Genomic DNA, 17537 nt, shown 5'->3' with positions numbered 1-17537 from the left:
GCCTCACTTCCTCTACCTTACCTCCCGGCAGCGACCAACTTCTGGAGGAAAGTGTCCACCATGGTGTCGAAAAGCTTCACCCTCGAAATTATAGTGCCGGGGCGCGCAGATTCCTGAGACAATTCCTTGGGCCCTTTTTCTTCACAGCTGCTGCCTACGTTGACGCTGCTCGCTTCGGCCATATTGAAATAGAACCGCCAAAACCGACTGACCCGGACGCCCCGCCCACCGGAGCCCCCGATTGGCCGCTCCCGGTCGTGGGCGCCTCCGATCGGAAGCAGCAAATGTCTATCACCCAGCCGCGGAGACCGGACACTGCCGGAGGCGGGAGGGCAAAATAAGCTCGAAACTCAGGGACTCAATAAAAACGTTTAATTACACTTTTTAGAGAATTCGTACGGTGCAACAGTGAATGTTCGCCGTTAATATTATTCACAGGAGTCCACTTTATCAAATGTTAACTGTATCTGCATTTTTATTCCCCCGTCCTTCAATACTCCCATCAGGTTTCCCCATCTTGCCCAGTCTCCCGTCTTAAGTTCCTTCCAATTTTGGATACAGACCAATACATCAAACACTCCAATTGGTCCGATCCATGGTCCTGGGAAAATGGAAGGCCACGGTCCCATCCCCACCAAGCCATATTTTAACCAAACCCAAAACCAGTCCCTAAAATATTAGATGAAAAAGTAAGGGGCCATGGGTCCCTTTTAGTATATATGCACATCATCTTTAAAACACCCGCGCGCGCGTGTATGTGTGTGAGAGAGAGAGCGAGAGAACAGGAAACAGGTAAGACTGAAATACTTTACAAGAAAACAAAACAGAAGAAAAAGAGGAGACTGGGTCGGAGAAACAACCTAAGATAAGAGAGGCGGGCGGCTACCTCTCGTCCGTGATACCTTCCCCACTTTGCAATGGTGGGGAAGGGCTGAATGTAAGTCTCTAGGAAGGGGAAGGTGTGGAGCTGAGAAAATCAGCCTCCAAAGGTCTCAACAGAATGAGTTTAAAGAGAAAGAAGGGACCCCTGGCTTCTCTTATCTTCGTGGTTCTTAGGGTAAAGAAGTGACTGAGACACAGGAAGATTGAGAATGGTGTGCAGACCGAACCCTCGAGATGACCATTTGTGAACAGAAATTGGAGGACTCTTGACAAAGTCTAAGAAGGGACAAACAATGAAATGAATGAAAGAGAAAATAACCTTCAAAGAGCACAAGCTGGGAAGTGGTGGTAAAGGTAGAGAATTCAGATTCTGATCTAGCCCCGGGAGATAGACTGTGGGGCAGCCATAAGAAATACCAAGGCTTCAGGTAGCTAGCACCTTTCAAATTGGCACCGTGGCCTCTCCCAGGGGGTGGGACCAAATAAGAAAGTTTGACGGGTCATCCAAGTCAGATGTTTCAAGCAGAAGTGTGGGTTTGATATGCCTTCTTCTCATTCCATTTGCTGCACCTCTCCTCACCTGCCACACAGACTTGATAGAGGAGGTGTGTGTTGTGGGGGGAAGGATAAGGCAGGAAAGAAGCACTCATCACCTAGCTCCTGAGAGCTTCAACAGATAATCTCGGCAGTATCAGGCTGGTAAATGCAGTGGTCCTGATATTGAGTGACTTCCCAATCCACCCTTTACCCTCCTCCAAGCATCGCTCCAGAGGGTACCATGACCGGGATGTCTCCTTACATCGGGGAGAAGAAAAACACAAACAGTTCCACATCTCAGAGATTTCCATTGTGAGACAACATCTGTTTCTGTGAGTCCAAGTGATCACGGGTGTGTGTGTGTGTGTGTGTGTGTGAGATGACTGCCTGGGGTTAAGAACCTCCACTACCCTCTGCTAGGTTTGGCTCAGCTGGTCAAGGGAGATGCGCTAGGGCACACATATCCTTCTGTCACTTTCCAAACCAACTACTCTCTCAACCAGACTTTTCAGGGTAGTGTTCCAAGTCCAGTGTGTCCCAGACAGTCTGATTTACTTAGAGCTGTGCCCACCACTGTAGTTATCTGGGCCAGGGGAAAACAGCAGCTTGTTTGTCCTAGGGCTGGGGACTGGAGGGACTGGGAGGGATAGGGAACTGGGATTGAGGGGAAAGCTACATTACATTTTTCACCTGTCTGAGGAAGGGGTAGGCTCTGACTGCAGGACTGGTGCTTTAGCAGGACTTAGACAGTAGCCTGATTCACAGAAAAATATACACACAAAATAAAGTATCAACATTTCTTCCCAACCTAATAACTCTCCAAAGAGAGGACAAGTGCTCTGGAGAACCAGAGGTTTTTGCTGCTCCTACTCCCTGTGTAAAAGTGCCTGGCACCTTGTCCCCAGTGGCAGAAAAAAGCAGAGTAGTCTGGTGGGCAACTCAGTCCCAAAAGAAAAATAAGCAAACCTAAGAGATGAAGGGCTGATGGCAGCTGCTTGGAATTCGGACTGAAAGCCCAATAGGAAGAACTAGCGGTAGTAACCAAGTTCTATGTACAGCTCTTCTCAGGATCTCAGGGACACAGATCGAGGGAGAAGGATCAGCAGGGGATCGATGGAGTGGGATTGGCGGGTAGAGTGGATTTCCTTAGGGCAGGACTGAGTACCTGGACTGAGTGAGGAAGCCCAGCTTGGCAAGAAAATTAAAAATAATGAGGATGGGGGATCCAGGCGTGGAGCCTCTTCAGCAAGAGCAGTTCAAAGTCTCTGTCCCTGTCCCAGACAGGCCACCTGGCCCACGGCAGGACTAGGTATGCGGTGGGGGCACTTGGAGAGGGTGCTAGCCTCTCCTCTCTGCCCCGACCCAGAGTAGTGTAGGAAACAGCAGGCTTCTCTCCCCATCACTGGTTACCAGTGTCTCGAGTCTACCAGCTCAGGTCGGAGGCTGAGTTTCTTGAGGCTCTCATAGCCCACCACAATGACAATGGTGGAGGGCGTGGCTGAGATGATTCTGGCGGACAGGCCTTTCATGAGCCCCCAAGGCCCCTCTTCTGCCATCAGCTGTCGGAAGGTCAAGATGATGGAGTTCTTGCCCTCAACCTGGAAAAGTCAACACAGTGGAGGATCACAGTCTGCAGTCAAAGTCCCTACACCCAGTCTGTCCTATCTTAGCCTAAAAGTGGAAAGAATTAGACCTGGGAGTCAGAGGGCTGGACTCTGCTTCAGCAGGACAGTTCAGCACAGTGAATGAGTGTGGCCTCTGGTGCCAGAATGCCTGGTATGAATCCTGCCCGCTAATTTACTAACAGCATAATCTCAGGTAGTTTACTTAGCACTTTGCATCCCAGTTTCCTCAAATATATAATAATAATGATAGTACCTACACCGTATGGTTGTTTTATGCAGTAAGCAAAAGAATTCTTATAAATGCTGAGAACAGTGCCAGGCAGACAGTAAGTATTCAATAAATGTTAGCTTCATTACTATTATTACATAAACTACACAGTGATGAGTCTGGACTAAGTTCTCCTCTCTGGTCTCAGGGAGGCTGAATTACATCACCTCCAAGGCCTCTGCAGACATTTTGATTCTGATCATCTCAGTTCCTCTGAACCCTCATGGCTAGAGTCCTCCCTCCGTCCCTGCCGCCTCCCATCCTGTGACCTGTCTTCCCTATCGTACCAGAAGCCTGGCTAAGGCAAGAATCTTCTCTCTCTTCTTTCCTAATACTCTTGCCCTCTTCTCCATACCTACAACCAAACACCACATTTAGAGACCAGCCCACTCAGACCCGCAGCCAATGCAGGACAGACGCACGCCTTGTTTTACCTCTCCCTATTCCCAAGGTGCCCGCATCTTTGGCTGAGAACATCTCCCTACTGCTCTCTGCCTTCTTCAGCACCCGCCCCCTCATCCCTCACTCCCTTCTTCCTCTGATCACCTCCGCTCCTCTCACCCTCCACTTATCTACAGACTCTTCTACCTACGGCCTGGTCCTCACATGCACTTTGTCTCTTCTAGCTGGGAACGCCTCAAAGTAGTTGCTGTTTAGTTGCCAAGTCATATAGTAGGGAGCCATTCTTTCCCTTGATTCTCCTCATGGAACCTCCATAGCAAGGCGAGGAGAGAATAAGGACAGAACTTGTGCGCTTTATTATCTGTAAACCGATCAGATACCATTCATTTTAAAACGTATGGGTCATAGCAGGGACAATCTTTCCAAGAGATAAACATACAACTGACCCTTGAACAACATGGGTTTGAATGGTGTGAGTCCACTTATACGCAGTATTTTTTTTTCAGCAGTAACACTACTAACAGTACTAATAAAAATTAAAAATAAATAAAACATAAAATAACCAGAAAGATTTTACCATTGCTTTTTAACCTCTATGTATTGTATATCTTGAAACATATCAAGATATATTCCTGTTTCTCTAAAGTATATACTTGGTTAATTTAAGAATTTCATACTTATACTAACATTAAATTTAAAGAGATTATTTAACTTCTCTGGAAATAAATCAAAGTTTACATAGGTAGCAGAGTTATTGCATAAAAAATTGAATTTAGGGAATTTCCTGGCTGTCCGTGAGATCATGGCATCGCATCCAGTCCCATCAATTCATGGCAAATAGATGGGGAAACAGTGGAAACAGTGTCAGACTTTATTTTTCTGGGCTCCAAAATCACTGCAGATGCTGATTGCAGCCGTGAAATTAAAAGACGCTTACTCCTTGGAAGAAAAGTTATGACCAACCTAGACAGCTTATTAAAAAGCAGAGACATTACTTTGCCAACCAAGGTCCGTCTAGTCAAGGCTATGGTTTTTCCACTGGTCATGTATGGATGTGAGAGTTGGACTATGAAGAAAGCTGAACGCCGAAGAATTGATGCTTTTGAACTGTGGTGTTGGAGAAGACTCTTGAGAATACCTTGGACTGCAAGGAGATCCAACCAGTCCATCCTAAAGGAAATCAGTCCTGAATATTCATTGGAAGGACTGATGTTGAAGCTGAAACTCTAATCCTTTGGCCACCTGATGCGAAGAGCTGACATTTGAAAAGACCCTGATGCTGGGAAAGATTGAAGGCGGGAGAAGGGGACGACAGAGGATGAGACGGTTGATGGTATCATAGACTCGATGGACATGAGTTGGAGTAAACTCTGGGAGTTGGTGATGGACGGGGAGGCCTGGAGTGCTGCAGTCCATGGGGTCGCAAAGAGTCGGACACAACTGAGCGACTGAACTGAACTGACTGAACTGGCTGTCCAATGGTTAAAACTCCACGCTTCCACTGCTGTGGGCATAGGTTTGATCCCCAGATGGGGAACTAAGATCCCACATGCCACGTGGGGTGCCATAAAAAACCTGAATTTAAAACTGAACTGTCTGCTTATATTACCCGCAATGTAATTAAATGTCTTTATGACTGTAACTGATACCAAAATGATTTAAGTAAAAATTCATTTTTATTTATACTTTAAAAAAAACACCACCCCCGCCAAAAAAAATCCTGCAGTATTATACAATCTATGGATGAGGAACCATGGATTTAGAGGGCCAAGTTACACTCTGATTTTCCACTATGCAGAGTGTCGGCTTTCCTAAACTATATGTTGTTCAAGGTTCAATTGTATCTATATTTACCAGTCACCCCCGTCCTAACATCCTGGTATCAGAAAAGCTGACTTCACCTCTAACCTGTTAAGGTTATTATCCTTCCTTCTCCTCCCTCATTCTAGGGCTTCCCTAGTGGCTCAGAGGTAAAGAACCTGCCTGCCAGTGCAGGAGATGTTGGAGCCACTGGCTGGATCCCTGGGTCAGGAAGATCCCCTGGAGGAGGAAATGGCAATGCACTCCAGTATTCTTGCCTGGAGAATCCCATGGACAGATGATCTGGGTTGGTTACAGTCCATGGGGTTACAAAGAACTGGACATGACTGAGTGCGCGTGTGTGCAGGTGTGTGCATATACACCCCACCTGAAGCTTTACAGAGCAAAATGTATCATTTGTATATTACATATTATCATTTAGACCCAATTTCTTTGGCCTCTGGGTTGTGAAACTGTCACTGAGCTGACTAAAGACAGGGTCTATCATTTCTGGACAGCACCACCAAGGCCTTTGTCTGTATTTGTGCTGAGTCCATACAGAACCATGTGTGAAAACTGTTCAAGAACAGTCACTCTCACTGTAGAAAGCGCAGAGCCAAGTGGAAGAGCCAGAGAGACCTACTAAACTACAATCACGTTTCTAGTATCTACAAACGTGCAAGGTAAGGAAGAGGTGGCTGATATGTTATGCCAGGGCTCCCCTGGTGGCTCAGATGGTAATCTGATAGAACAAAGGCCTAGAAGACAGCAGCAGGAATTCTGGGGGCATGGGCAAGGACAAGAGGCATGCAAGGTGGTAGACAGGGTGACAGAAACATCTGAGGTGGGTCCAAGTGCTCAGCTGGTTTCTGTAGATGGTGAGTCATAACCACAAGGAAAGGCTTCTCCTGGCTTATCTGGCAGCTGGGGAGAGAAGAAGACTGGTCTTACCTGAACTCGGGTTCGGATGACATCCATGGGATTGGTGAGGATGGAAGCAGTGGCTGCAGCCAGAGGCCCCGAGATGGCTTGAAAGACAATGTGAGGGCACTCCTTTGGGCAGAGGGACGAGAGCTGCTCTGGAATCGAGGGAAAGACAGTGCCTCAAGATGTGAGGTGCCAGCCCACGTGCCCCACGCTGCTTCTACCAGCTGGCCCAACGATGACAAAATTTCCATCCTTAGCCCCCTCAGACCCTGTAACTTCTGTCCCGTCTTTTCTTTACGTCCATCAGAAGCAACAAAAATTTATAAATCTCAGGCCCCTTCCAGAAGTCAATTTGAATAGGACAAAAATTCCTCCGGAGAAGGGGATTTCAAAATCCCTTTGCTTGCTGACTCCTTTCATCTGCTGGGCAGAAATCCTTCCTGATGTAAAACTCTTACGCCGATACTCTACTTCCCCCATCTCACAGGCTAAAAAAGCACATGCTGCATATTTTCTTATATGTGCACTGGATAACTGATAGAATACATTAAAAACTGGTAACACTGACTGTCTTCAAGGGAAGGAGCTGGGTGACTACGCTGGCGGAGTGTTTTCACCGCACACCTCTCCTACCTTTTGAATGTCAAACCATGTGAATATTTTTAAAAATAAAAAACAATTACAATCAAAAGGGAAAATCATATCCTACAGTGAAAACTTTTCTTCAGCCTATATCAAGGAAGGAAAATTCATTTTTCAAAATGGTGATGAAGCAGATGCAATAACACCCAGATTCACCCAACCCCAGTATCACTGGGAAGTTCACCTGCAATTGAATTCTTTTGCTTTTTCCCTCTCTGGAGATGAGAGACGATAGTCTGTTCATTTAGTCAACAAAGATTCACTGAGTGACTACCGTGAGCAGTCAGCTTGGGTTCTGAGGAAACAGCACTGAATAAAAGCGCCTCAGGTCAGCATCTGAGGAGACTCCAGGGAAGTCACCAGGGTGGCTGAGACTCTCCCTAACCTGGCCATCCTTCCCAGCGTTCCATAAAGAGTATGATGTGACCTGTCCCCACTTATCTCAGCAACTTCCTTTCTCTCTCATTGCTCATTAATGAGAAAAGTAACATTGCTGTCAATGCTTGCCACTGGGGAGCCTGCCTCCAGCTGCTCCTGGGACAGACCTGCCCCAGGAAGGGCCACCCAGATCCCCAGGTCCTGAAGGGAGAGATCAGAGGTCTAAATTTTTGCCTAGTTAAACTGGGCTATGTATAGGAATATTAAAATTTATCAGATTAAAAAATCTAAAACTACCTTACAATATTGAGGAAGAAAGTGACAATAGAAGGAAAAAGAACTTTTACCTCACCAAACAAAGCTAGATTAATTAGTGTGTATTTCAGGGTGGTAGTTTTTTTTTTTTTTTTTTGCCAACTTTTATAAATCCAAGTTGTAATGTTTTTTTTAAAAAAAGCTTCAAATCCCTTCCCTTATAAAATTTACACTCTAGTGGAGGAAAGCAGACAATAAATAAAAAATAAAATCAGAAGGTGATGTATGCTAAAATATACATTTATATGTATATTTTATATACATATAAAAATATGTATGTTTTTAGGTATTGAAAAATAAAGCAGGAAAAGGAGATAAGAATGCCAAGGGTAGAAGGTGAAGTTTAAGCAAAGAGTTAAAGGAGAGTGTAAGCCTTATCGATCTGTGGAAAGACCTTTCCCAGCAGAGATAACACCCTATGCAAAGGCCCTGAGGCATGAGTATGCCTGAGATCTTCAAGGGGCAGCGAGGCCAGTATGTCTGGATGAGTGAGGGGAAGAAGAGTAGATAAGGTCTAAGAGGCAGGTCATTTAGGGCCTTGAAGCCATTGCATGGACTTTGGCTTTTACTCTGAGTGAGACTGAGTGTCAAATCGATCTACCCTCTCTAAGGATCCCTCTCAGTTTTCTCTTTACAATTCAGTCACCATAACACCTTTCAGAATTCTTTTCTGGGGGAAGGGCATCATAGAGGTAGGGGATTAAAGAAGAAGAGAAGTCGCTCAGTAGTGTCTGACTCTTTGTGAGTCCACGGACTGTAGCCCATCAGGTTCCTCGGTCCATGGGATTTTCCAGGCATATAATACTGGAGTGGGTTGCCATTTCCTTCTCCAGGGGATCTTCCTGACCCAGGGATCGAACCCGGGTCTCCCGCACTGTAGGCAGATGCTTTACCGTCCAAGCTACCAGGAAAGGCACAAGCTATTGGGTGTAAAATAGTTACAGGGACATATTATATAACACAGGGAATATAGCAAATATTTTATAATAACTACACATGGAGTATAACCTTTAAAAACTGTGACTCACTATACTGTGTCCCTGTAATTCATACAATAGTATACATTAACTATCAGTTTCAGTTCAGTCTTTCTGTCATGTCCGACTCTTCGCAACGCCATGGACTGCAGCACACCAGGCCTCCCTGTCCATCACCACCTCTTGAAGTTTACTCAAACCCATGTCCATTAAGTTGGTGATGCCATCCAACCATCTCCTCCTCTGTCATCCCCTTCTCCTCCCACCCTCAATCTTTCCCAGCATCAGGGTCTTTTCAAATGAGTCAGTTCTTCGCATCATACAAAGTATTGGTGGCCAAAGTATTGGAGTTTTAGCTTCAGCATCAGTCCTTCCAACGAATATTAACTATACTTCACATTAAAATAATAATAACTTTTTTCTCATGCTCCTAGTTTTGGTGATTTATGGCCAGGCAACTAAAGATTAGAAAACAAGCAGGAGGATAGAGGTTGGCAGGGCAGAGGCAAAGGCCTCCAAGATCCAGCGGCACGACAGAATTCCTTAAGCCCTACCAGAATCACCTCTCCCCTGATTTCTAATCACTTTCTTCCCCAGGGTCAGCATACAAACAGAAACAAAGTGAACTGGCAGCTGTGCCTCAAGGGTGTCTTGCTCTCCAGAGAAGAAAACATTTCACAAGCATTAGAAGGCAGCATTTGGACTGCCACTGCCAGCTTCCTTGGGCCTGTGCATTGGCATCCAAGCCAGCAAGCTGCAGTGGGATTCAGATACCAATTCTAATCACTCACATATGCCATTTTCCTGGGGTTTAGGAAGAGGATGAAAAAACAAAGACAAGAGGGTGGGAGAAAGAGTCCCAAGTCTTTCCTTCTCCGTTATTCAATCAACAAATGTTTATTGGGCATCTATTATCTGCAAGGCAGAAGATAAACCTAGGCTGACTTGGTTTAAGTCCTTCCTGGCTAAATGACTTTGGGCAAGTAATATAAATGAGTATTTATTTAATATTTACTATATGCCAGCCACTGTGAAAGCACTAGGCATAAAACAGAGAAATGGGCAGGGAAGTAACTTCATGGAACTTACAGTCTAATTAAGGAGCTGAGTGGGAGCTAGGGATAAAACAACTGCAAATTATGATAAGTGCTCTAAAGGAAAAGGTGCTGAAAAAGAAAACAAGAAGCGCCCTCTTTCCAGTTGGGTAAAGGCAGCATGTATGCCGACGCCTGAGGCATGAGAAGGGCCCAGCCACATAAAGAAAATGGGGAAGGGCACTGCAGGCAGAAAGAACAGTATCTGCAAGGGCTAGGAGGTGAGAACAGAGCTTGATGTATCTCAGGAATTGAGCGAAGGGCAGTGAGGATGGGCCACAGGGAGGAAGGGGAGAGGAGCACGAGACGGGGCTGGAGAAGGAGATAAGGACCAGGTCACACAGACCTGCACTGACGGTCTGTGTGACCTGGTCCTTAGAAGCATTAGATTTTATTCTAAATACCCATAAGGAAGCATGGGTAGATTTTAGCAAAACGGAGTGACAAGAACCAATCTACTTGCTCAACAAATATTTACTGAGCACTTACAATTCATCAGACCCTGAGACACACAGTGTCACCAAGCCTGGCACACAGTGAGGGTTCAATAAATGTTAGTGGCGACAAGGAAGAGGCAGGGGCCAAGCGCAATGCGCAAAGCCTCAGTCTCAGTAATCTGGAGAATAACCTGGCCACTGATACCTGAAAGTAAGTCAGAAGGAAAAGTCTGGGATGAAAAATGTCATAGTTGAGTAAATTTCAGCTGTATGTGCAAGCCTTCAAGTTGAAAGGTCCAACAATCAGAGCATCTGACCAGAGCTCTGGACAGGTTAGTTTGGGAAAAGAAATAGATTCTGGACATATTAGAAAAGGACAATTCTAACTGTAGATGAAATCAAATGAGGAGATGGGGTGAAGACAGACTCCAGAGAAAATTATTCCTAGGATGTTTCTCTAACATTATCAGCATTTGTTCCTAAAGAATCTGATACAAAGGGTCAAGGTTGGAGTCCAGGTATTTGAATTTTACCAAATACTCTAGATGAAAGACTGTTAAAACAAAAGAAAGAGACAAAGTTACAAAAAAAAAGTACTTCGGAAAATAAAGAGGATCAGAAAAGTATGGTGCAATAGAAACCAAGTGATTATAAGTTAGGGAGTCATTGCAAAATTTGCTCAAAAAAATTCCAGGCAGTATGGAACAGAATGCCTACTGCCAAAGTTTAGGAGCCAGTGGCAGGGACAAGCGAGGTTGCAAGTGCGGGTTGCCCTAACTGGAGTTTGGTAGTTACCCAACGCTGCGGAAGTTTCAGGGTAGCAAGCACATACAGGTCCTGCTCTTGGTAATGTGCTTCGCCCTTTCGGAAGGAAATCTGGCGGTATGTTTATTAAGACCCTCAAAAATGTCATCTCTTGGGACTTCCCTGGAGGTCCAGTGGTTAAGATGCCGTGCTTCCAATGCGGGAGGTGCAGGTCTGAACCCTAGTCAGGGAATTAAAACCCCAAATGCTGCGCGGCCATTAAAAAAAAATGTTATCTCTTGACCCAGTAATCCCATTTCTAAGAAATACTTGTGAACAAAAAATACAGAATTAGAGAGCTTCAAGATTGTACTACATCTTGAATTTAAATTTAAAAATACCCAGGAAAGGCATCCAACTCAAAAGCTCACTATCACCATTGATTCCATCTTTAAATCCCATGGATTTTTGTCCCTCTCCACCCATTCTCTGCCAATATTCCACAAACCTTAGTTGATCCTGATGCATGGAGAGCATACTCCATGTTCTACAGTCATAGATTTTACTTATCTGATTCCCTTCACTGTAATATTAGCTCTCTGAAAGCAAGACCCATATCTTATTCATCTCTGAATCCTCTTGAATTCAAATGTTTGCTGTATGAATTCTCCCATTAAATCTCCCATTTGAACATGCTGGGGGCGATAGCATCTGTCTCATTAGGAACCCATCCTCCACCCTCACCCTCCTAGTTCCTGCTTACCTGCATAGAAGTGGTAGAAGGGCCACCAGACAGCACTGTTTGGGATATAAGTAAGTAGTGAAGCCACATAGCCTCGGTAGAAGCCGCGAAGTCCATCAGCCCGCAGGATCTGCCTGATGATGTCCTTGGTTTGGCCAAAGGCAACTACCCCTTGTCCCTCCGGACTCCCTCGCACTTGGAAGCGGCCCATTTTCTCACCCTTGCGCTGCATCATCAGATGCTGGGAGACCACATCAATGGGCACCGTGATGCTCTGGGCCACGAGAGAGGCCGAGCCACCGGCCACCAGTGATTTGACTGTGTTGCTCTGGCTGTAGTCAGCTACGAACTTCCGGGTGAGCTCATAAGTGGTGACATAGCACTGGCCAGATATGAGGGTGAAGGTGTTGACCAGGAACCCCCGGTAGAGGCCAGTCACGCCATCCGCCCGTAGGATCTTGATGAAGGCGTCAAAGGTCCCGTGGTAGAGGCTCCTGCCTTTCTGAACCTGCAGGCGCGTGCGGATGAGGGTGAACGGGTAGACGCTGACGCGGATCATCATTGTCATTGCCACACCGAGCACGTAGAACTTCTTCTTGTCCAGGTGTTCCCACTCGATGATCTGGATGTTACGTTTGTCCTCCATTGTGCCTGGAGACCTGGGGACTGGAGCAGGATGGGAGGAATATGGAGGAGCTCAGAATTCACTTTCTCCTCTTGGCTAGGCTCTGAAACGCTATTCTCAGGCTTCATCTCCTGGGGTACTCACCTCCCCAAAGCTTAGACTTCAACTAATCTGGCTCTGCCAACCCCTACCTGATTCTTCCTTCACAGATCAAGATGGTGCCCCCTCTCTCTCCTTTACCAGTCTGCCCATATTCAGGACCCCTCTTGTGAAAGCTGTTTCTCACCTCAGGGACTCCCCTGGCCCCAATCCCACCTCAGCTCCCTACTCCCAGCTTACTGGAATCATCTACTATCTCTGCCTCTGCCCAGGCCCTGGTGTCATGGCCATTCTCTTTTTCCTTCTCTAGTTTGCCCAGACAGTTCAGGATGCTGTGGACAAACCAACCACGTGACAGGAGGCAAGCCCTTTAGGTGGGCTAATGGGAGGTCACTAAGTGACATTCCAGAGGTTCCTAAAACCTAAAGGGGAGCACTCCATTTCTGATGCTCCGAGGCCTACTGAGAAGGCAAGGCTTTCAGCCTTCAGCCACTGAGCCTCAGCAGACTACCCCTTTTAGCACCATTTACCAGCTGACTCACCTTACTTTATCTCTGGTTTTCTGTGTTGGCCCCTCTGAACTTCCCTGACCCATACTCACTACACTTACATTTTCCCCAGTCTGCATTAGAAGAAAATGTGAGGAAGAAAGCAAATAGAGCTTTCACTCCACAGCCGCCACCCCCTACCTCCCTCCCCTTTAATGAAAGAAATTAGGAAGTCAGGAACAAGTCAAAGGTCAGAGTCCTCTTTGGTTATTAGATAACTCACTCGAGAGAAAGAAATGAACCATCTGAGAGCTAAGCAGTTTCCCTGAAGAGTCTTGAGAGCTACAGTGTAGAGAACATGCTTGGCCCCTTTATCCCCAAGCACATAAATAATAACCTCAGCCCTAGACAATGAAGGGAGATTCAAGTGACAGAGAAGACAGAGAGACTCTGCCTTTGATAAACTCAGTCTCTTCAAGGAGACTCAGTATCCCTCTGGGGAATGGACATAAGAAACAGAGATAAAGTAACCAGGGCAAATTAACATACATGTGGCCATCATGTTATGTGTATCCAAAGAGTAAAGTTTCAAACAAAACTAATAATCTTACAACTGTAATAACTATATAAAATCAGGAGCTTCCGACTTAAGAAATGTCAAATGAGAGCACATCATATACTGGACATAGACACAGTGACAATGTAATGTGCTCCTGTGTAGGATACTGGACATTTGCAGCCAGAAGGAGAAAGTGGAAAGTTAAATTCCAGGAAGTGAGAAGTCAGGGGCTCCCCAAACTTTAAGTAGCTTCTTGGTTTACCATACAAGTCTGTGGAGAACCAAGGTTAGCTTTTTGGAATTCTCTGAGCTGGACTGTATGATTTTCATTAAAATACAAGATACCTGCAGTATAAACTCAGTACAAGTGAGCTGAAGGGAAAACCTCAGCTTCAAGGTGAGACATGCATGAGGCACATGTAACCAAGACAGGCTTCCTGGAGGAGGACCAAGCAGGTGAATGGAGAAATACATGCAGACAGTGGAAGGGAGAGAAAAATGGCTGAAACAACAGAGTTAACCAGAACAAAGAATTGAGGTCATGGGGAATGACGAGAGACTGAGTTCTGGAGGAGAGCCTTTGGAACACTGATGTGCCACTTGCTGTGGCCCTTCCTCCAGCCTCAGCCTACGACACCCACCAAGTCCAGTGGAGCAATCTTCTCCTTTGAGGCCCTTCAAAAGAAGGGGATCACTGTATCATTGAAAAACTAAGTGGGTGTTTATCATCCAGGGTCCCAAGGTCATGTGTCCATTTCTACTGAAAGAGGAGGAAAGAGAGAGGTACTGGGATTCACTGAATACATATTACCTCATATAATCCTTACAACTTAACCTGTGTACAGTTAGACATTTCTGCTAAATGAGAAAGTAGATGTACAAACAGGTTAAAAGAAACAGGCCTAAGGTCACACAGTTGTTCAGTGGTGGAGGCAGGATGTGAGCCAAGTTTGCGCCTCTGCTCCATCATGCCCTCTGCCCCATGGGAGTTGAAGAGTTCCAGCAGAAATCATCTCTGTTCCGTCTAAAGCCAAGCCATTTCAACCCTGGGAGGCAGAATTAATGCCCTCGCAACTGCCAGTCACACAAGGGTTAAGCATAAGCTCCTGGTCATGCAGATGCCCAGGGATTTCTCTCAGCTTTGTTCCAGAGAAACCAAGAGCTACCTCTGCTTTCCCAGCGTGTTTGTGGAGGGACTGAGCAGAGTGGCTGGGCAGGCCTGTTGTCGTCACAGGACAAATACAGCAGGGCTCACGCAGGAGAGCCTTCTGCCCGGCTCATGAATACTGCGTGACAGCAGGGCAACAGAGGTTCTGTCCCAGAACCTGGTTTTGAGGGGACCATCTCAGCTTATGAAACTGAGTGACAGAGCAACACCACCTTCTGATTACAGCAGCACCCAGGGCCTCACTTCCCACCTTCCTCCATCTCCATCTCTCACATGTGCCAGTCTAGTTTAAATTCCCAGAAAGAAGAAAGGACTCTCCATGGCCAAAGCAGGAAGCTTCCACCATTGCCATGATGGCAGAGGAAGCCACTATGGGTCATGCCACAGAGGGCTGAGCCTCTACAGTTGAAGGTGAAGGCACTGTGTCTACCCTCCCTACCCCTTTGAAAGGTACGGCTGCTCCTAAAAGTTGGGATCTCAACCTGCTCTTTGTTCTATAACCTCCCAACTTCACGCAGAAATATCAAAACCAGTTCCTTCTGTCTCTCCCTCAGGAAAATCCTTCTTGCAGATACCTGTACGCTCACTTCCTGCAGCCTTCCAACTCAATCAGTCCAGCTTCTTTATGACTCTTTCCCAGACCCTCATTTGTGTGGATGTGTACATGCTCAGTTGCATCCGACTCTTTGTGACGCTATGGACTATAGCCTGCCAGGCTCCTGTCATGGGATTTTCCAGGCAAGAATACTGGAGTGGTTGCCATGCCCTTCTCCAGGGGATCTTCCCCACCCAGGGATCGAACCTGCATCTCTTACGTCTCCAGCATTGGGAGACGGGTTCTTTTACCACTGCACCACACGGCTCCAACTGTGAATTGTCTCCAATCTTTTAACATAGCTTAGACACAAAGGTTAAAGTGCTTCATGTGGAGACCCAGATGACCCAGGATGTCCTGAAGTCATCAAATGAGATGTCAGAGGCAGAGGTCTCACTGATGAGCCAATCAGAGGAGAGGGACAAACTGGCCCAGGCAGGTATACTCCCTCACCACTTCACTCTCCCTGTACCAGAAAAACTATACCAGACTTCACTAGGATCTCAGATAAGATTCTGGTTCAGGACAACAGAGTCACCTGGAACGTAAGGTCATTCGATGGAAAGAACACTAGTAGTCAGGAGATCCAAGTTTGAGTTCCACTACCATTACTTTCTAGTAGGATTGGAACCAAATCACTTCCTTGAAATTCAGTTTCTTCATCTCTGAAATGGGGCTAATAAAGCCTGCCATAGCTATACAACAGTTTGGGGCAACTCACCTGAGCTAATACGTGTGAAAACATTTTGTAAACAACAGAATACTTCTATTATTGCAGAACGCTCTGCTGGACAGTGCTGCTCGAAATCTCTGCTACTCAGAGTGTGGCACAGACCAGCAGCATGGGCATCACCTGGGACTTTGTAAGAAATACAGAATTTCAGGATGTTCCACAGACCTGCTGAATAAAAGCCAACATTTTCACAGGATCTCTGGGTGATTAATACATATATCAGAGTTTGGAAAGTACTGCCTTAAATGTTAAGGACTGTCAGTATTATGACAATGGTAACAACTACTCCAGGAGTCCAGGATCATTATGACTAGGTTAGGAGCCCTCTGACCCCATCCTGACTGGTCACCAGGACTGGGCCCAATGATGTCTACTAGACTCATGCAGATCTTACCAGTCAACAACCCCCACCAAATCAAATCGACACCTACAACTTCTGACAAGTCATCTGTGGGGCTTGGTCCCCACTTCTGTGCCGGAAACAAGATCTTTGCTTCCTCCTCTGTTCTTTCTGCATCTGCCCGAAGGCTCTGCATCCTGGGAGCTACCTACCACATGAATGTGAAAATATTTCCATGCTTGCCCACCAGTCTCAATGAATATGCGTTTTCTTAGGGAAGTTCCCTGGCACGCCTCCAACCTCTCCCTAAAAGACAATCTCCACTCTGGGACATGAAGAGATTCCCGCCCAGTCTTCCTTTGGTCTTTCATAGGCTCCCATGTGACGCTTCATGACCGACACCACATGACAATCCTCTTCACCTACTCCATATGACACACGCTTTAAGCTGCTTCTGTCCTGGCCCGCGAACTGCCGCCTCTGGATCCTCGGACTTGTCCCTCGCCATGCCTCTCGCCATCCTTCTTTCGTTGTCAGGGAACCTCATGCTCCTCCGAAGAAAGAGATGACTAGTTGGCATCGTCCCTCATTCCCCAAACTGTGTGGCGGGCTCCCACTGAACTGCAGCCGGGCACTGCAGACACCCGCTGCCTCCTTGACAGGTCCAGCTCCTCGGAGACCTTAGTCCTCAGGCACCCCAAGTAGGTGGCTTCTTACCTTCTCGGATCAGGGTGGTTCCGCCGCGTCTGAGGTGAACTCCAAGTGCGGACCTCTAGGCTGCAGGTCCCATTTTATCCTCTGTTTCTGGAGACTGATGGCCTCCGGTCGCATCTTCCTCCATCTCGACCGGGCTCCCGGTACTGACGGAACCGGAACTTGGGACCTTGTCGCTCCCGCCCCTTGAAGGGGCGGAGATGAACGGTGCCAATTCCACCAATAGCGTTCTGAATCTTCAGCCTCTCCCCCCCGCCCCCGCAGCGAGAGTGGAAGTTCCTGGCAGCCATCTTGAATTCGGGCAGAGGCCACGCCTTCATTAGCTCGGACATGCCCTCAGCTGTACGGCGCATGCGTTTTCTTTCCACTCGGTGGAAATTGAGTCCGCCGGAACTTCTTGAGTGTGTTGTTCTAATTGGGTCACCTTGTGTTTCGATGCTATTGGA

The 17537-nt window shown here is 46.6% G+C and overlaps 2 protein-coding genes across 5 annotated transcripts in view; both read right to left on the bottom strand.

Annotated features, from left to right (window-relative positions):
• Positions 1–265, bottom strand: part of LOC129541667 (uncharacterized) — a 29425-nt gene extending 29160 nt beyond the window's left edge. The window contains exon 1 of the mRNA XM_088835016.1: positions 22–265. Coding sequence (XP_088691142.1) covers positions 22–182 — 161 coding nt within the window. The 5' untranslated portion in view covers positions 183–265. The remainder of the gene's footprint in view (positions 1–21) is intronic.
• Positions 266–357: 92 nt separating this feature from the next.
• Positions 358–17236, bottom strand: SLC25A44 (solute carrier family 25 member 44). 4 transcript variants are annotated; one of them, XM_055403739.2, is made up of 5 exons: positions 17095–17236; positions 16804–16928; positions 11792–12436; positions 6466–6593; positions 358–3017 (listed from the first exon to the last, which is right to left on the bottom strand). In XM_055403739.2, exons 2-5 carry the CDS (start codon positions 16922–16924, stop codon positions 2826–2828), a joined length of 1086 nt encoding a protein of 361 aa, XP_055259714.1. In that variant the 5' UTR covers positions 16925–16928; positions 17095–17236; the 3' UTR covers positions 358–2825. The 4 variants fall into 4 exon arrangements, with proteins under 4 accessions (XP_055259714.1, XP_055259718.1, XP_055259717.1 ...); XM_055403744.2 differs by having other exon boundaries at positions 2880–3017; positions 6466–6588; XM_055403743.2 differs by lacking the exon at positions 16804–16928.
• Between the last annotated feature and the right edge of the window lie 301 nt (positions 17237–17537).

The sequence above is a fragment of the Moschus berezovskii genome, chromosome 4 (genome assembly GCF_049115385.1).
Source record: "Moschus berezovskii isolate FMDL1 chromosome 4, NW_MosBer_1.0, whole genome shotgun sequence".
NCBI classification, from domain to species: Eukaryota; Metazoa; Chordata; class Mammalia; order Artiodactyla; family Moschidae; genus Moschus; species Moschus berezovskii.
The sequence above is the reverse complement of the archived record's forward strand: the minus strand, read 5'-3'. Positions and strand labels throughout refer to the sequence as shown.

Excerpts from the sequence above, each read along its gene's own strand:
- SLC25A44 (XM_055403739.2), bottom strand. The coding sequence starts at position 16,924 with ATGAGGTTCCCTGACAACGAAAGAAGGATGGCGAGAGGCATGGCGAGG. Across the intron at positions 12,437-16,803 it reads TAAAGCGTGTGTCATATGGA|TCCCCAGGTCTCCAGGCACA; the intron begins GTAGGTGAAGAG and ends ATCCTGCTCCAG. Across the intron at positions 6,594-11,791 it reads CTTCTACCACTTCTATGCAG|AGCAGCTCTCGTCCCTCTGC; the intron begins GTAAGCAGGAAC and ends CCTCGATTCCAG.